The sequence below is a fragment of the Vigna unguiculata genome, chromosome 7, assembly GCF_037176805.1.
Source record: "Vigna unguiculata cultivar grain cowpea cultivar isolate G323 ecotype 2 chromosome 7, ASM3717680v1, whole genome shotgun sequence".
Lineage (NCBI taxonomy): Eukaryota > Viridiplantae > Streptophyta > Magnoliopsida > Fabales > Fabaceae > Vigna > Vigna unguiculata.
This window is the reverse complement of record NC_140798.1, coordinates 2,088,368-2,090,390: the sequence shown is the minus strand read 5'-3', so window position 1 is coordinate 2,090,390 and position 2,023 is coordinate 2,088,368. Positions and strand designations below refer to the sequence as shown.

General features: G+C 41.5%; 1 protein-coding gene across 1 annotated transcript; it reads left to right on the top strand.

The window, feature by feature from the left end:
* Positions 1-625: 625 nt before the first annotated feature.
* Positions 626-2,023, top strand: ZFP8 (zinc finger protein 8). Its single transcript, XM_028079867.2, has one exon. The coding sequence runs from the start codon at positions 880-882 to the stop codon at positions 1,732-1,734; it is 855 nt and encodes a 284-aa protein (XP_027935668.1). The 5' UTR covers positions 626-879; the 3' UTR covers positions 1,735-2,023.

The window sequence follows — 2,023 nt, the reverse complement described above, 5'->3', positions numbered from 1 at the left end:
CAATCATGTAGTATCTATATCTCTAGATATTGTTTAAGAGAAATGATACTTTTTGAAAAGATTATTTTGACAAACTTTGACAGATAATTATTTTGATAAAAAATTCTAAAATTTATTATTTTATCTTCTTAACTTCTATAAAAAAAAGTAAAAAATTATTTTATTTAATAAGTTTGTTAACTTTGTCAAAACCAAATTTTTATCAAAAAAATATATTTTATTGTTTAAACTCAGACCAATTCTTTTCCTGTTTTTTAACTTTCATACCGGAGGATGCAAAAGTAAATATTTCTTTTACAATAAACGAATATCTCAGAAGAAAATCTTAAAATATTAATGCTTAAATGATCCACAAATTGTGTGGTAATTTATGTAAGGAAAAATATATACACACAGGAACCAGCATTATATATATGGATTGTTGATTGTAATAGATGGTTGATATGTATGAGATGAAAACTACATGATCCACACTTCAAGAAAGGGACTTTGGCACTGTTACTGAATATTTTATGTTCCTTAAAATTGCTAAGTAGAAGAGGTAATGGAATAATTTGCATTACAAAAAAAAAAAAAAAGGTGGCTGAATGTGTATATAGATGAAGTTAGTGTTCCATGTGGATCCAAAATTAAGTGAAAGGGAGTGAAGGTGGTACTTTGAGAAGGCGAAGCCACTCTCAGACTTTGTGGCCTTGTCAGGCTTCACTCTGAGATGGATCAGACCCAATTGTCCTCAGATCAGTCCCCACTCTCCCTCTGTTTATAGGACCCACCCCACCCCCTTCTTCTCCTTCTACACTCTCACCACAACACAACACAACACACACACCTTCACACTCTCCTACCTTTTCTCTTTCTCTGCTTCTGTATCTCTCTCTTATGGACAAGACAACATCAACAACAACAACCTCAGACAGAGAAGTCCACGACTTCATGAACGTGGACTCCTTCTCCCAACTGCCCTTCATCCGCCCTGCTCCTCTCGTCAAGGAGAAGTCAGCCATTCGTCTCTTCGGCATAGAATTCGCCGGCGGCGGAAACAACACTGCTGTTTCACCCGACCAGTCTGATTCCGCAGAAACAATTACCAACACCACCAACAACAATAACCTTAACTCATTCGAACTCGACGCTACCAAAGACGATACCACCACCACTACTGTCACCACCGTTACTGATAACAACGGGGAAAGCAGTCGCAGGTTCGAGTGTCACTACTGCTGCCGGAACTTCCCTACCTCCCAAGCCCTCGGCGGCCACCAAAACGCCCACAAACGGGAACGCCAACACGCCAAACGCGCGCACCTTCAGTCAACGATGGTCCACGGAAGCACGTTCTCGGATGCCCACCATGTCTACAATCTCATGAACTACCGCTTTGGTTCCGCTCCAACACCGCCAATGCCGTATCCAACGTGGAACAACGCCGTTGCTGCTACGGCCACAGCCACCAACAACACCAGGTTCTACGGAACGACACCGTTTTCTCACAGTCACCACCAGCACCACCAGCAGCCCATTAACGGAAACCCTTTGGCTCTGTGGCGAATTCCGAGCAATAACCCTAGTTTCAGCCACGAGAGGTCGTCGCTGCCGCCTTTGTTCGCGTCGGAGGAAATAACGAACGTGAGAGCCTCGCAGGTTGTGGGATCCTCCGGGTCGCAAAATCGCTACGTGTATGACGCCAAACGCGGAAGTGTGCACGACCATGTGAGTTTGGATCTTCATCTGTAGTAACATGTTTCCATAGTTTTCGTACATAGTATTATCGTGAGCCAGTAATAACCTATGATGGCACTACGAGAATCGAGGATTCGGCAGCGACTCTTACTAGAGCGACTTTGGGGACAGAATCCATAAGATATGAGAAATTTCTACCTGTGAGGGAGAAATTGTTTCCATTTCTAATTCTTTCTTTCTTTTTCATTTCATTTCACATTAACAGTTGAATTTTAGATCATATATATGTGGTTTCATCATCACAAATCAAACCTTAATTTATGTTCAAATCATGATTATCTGA

Coding starts and splice junctions, on each gene's coding strand:
- ZFP8 (XM_028079867.2), top strand. CDS start 880: ATGGACAAGACAACATCAACAACAACAACCTCAGACAGAGAAGTCCAC.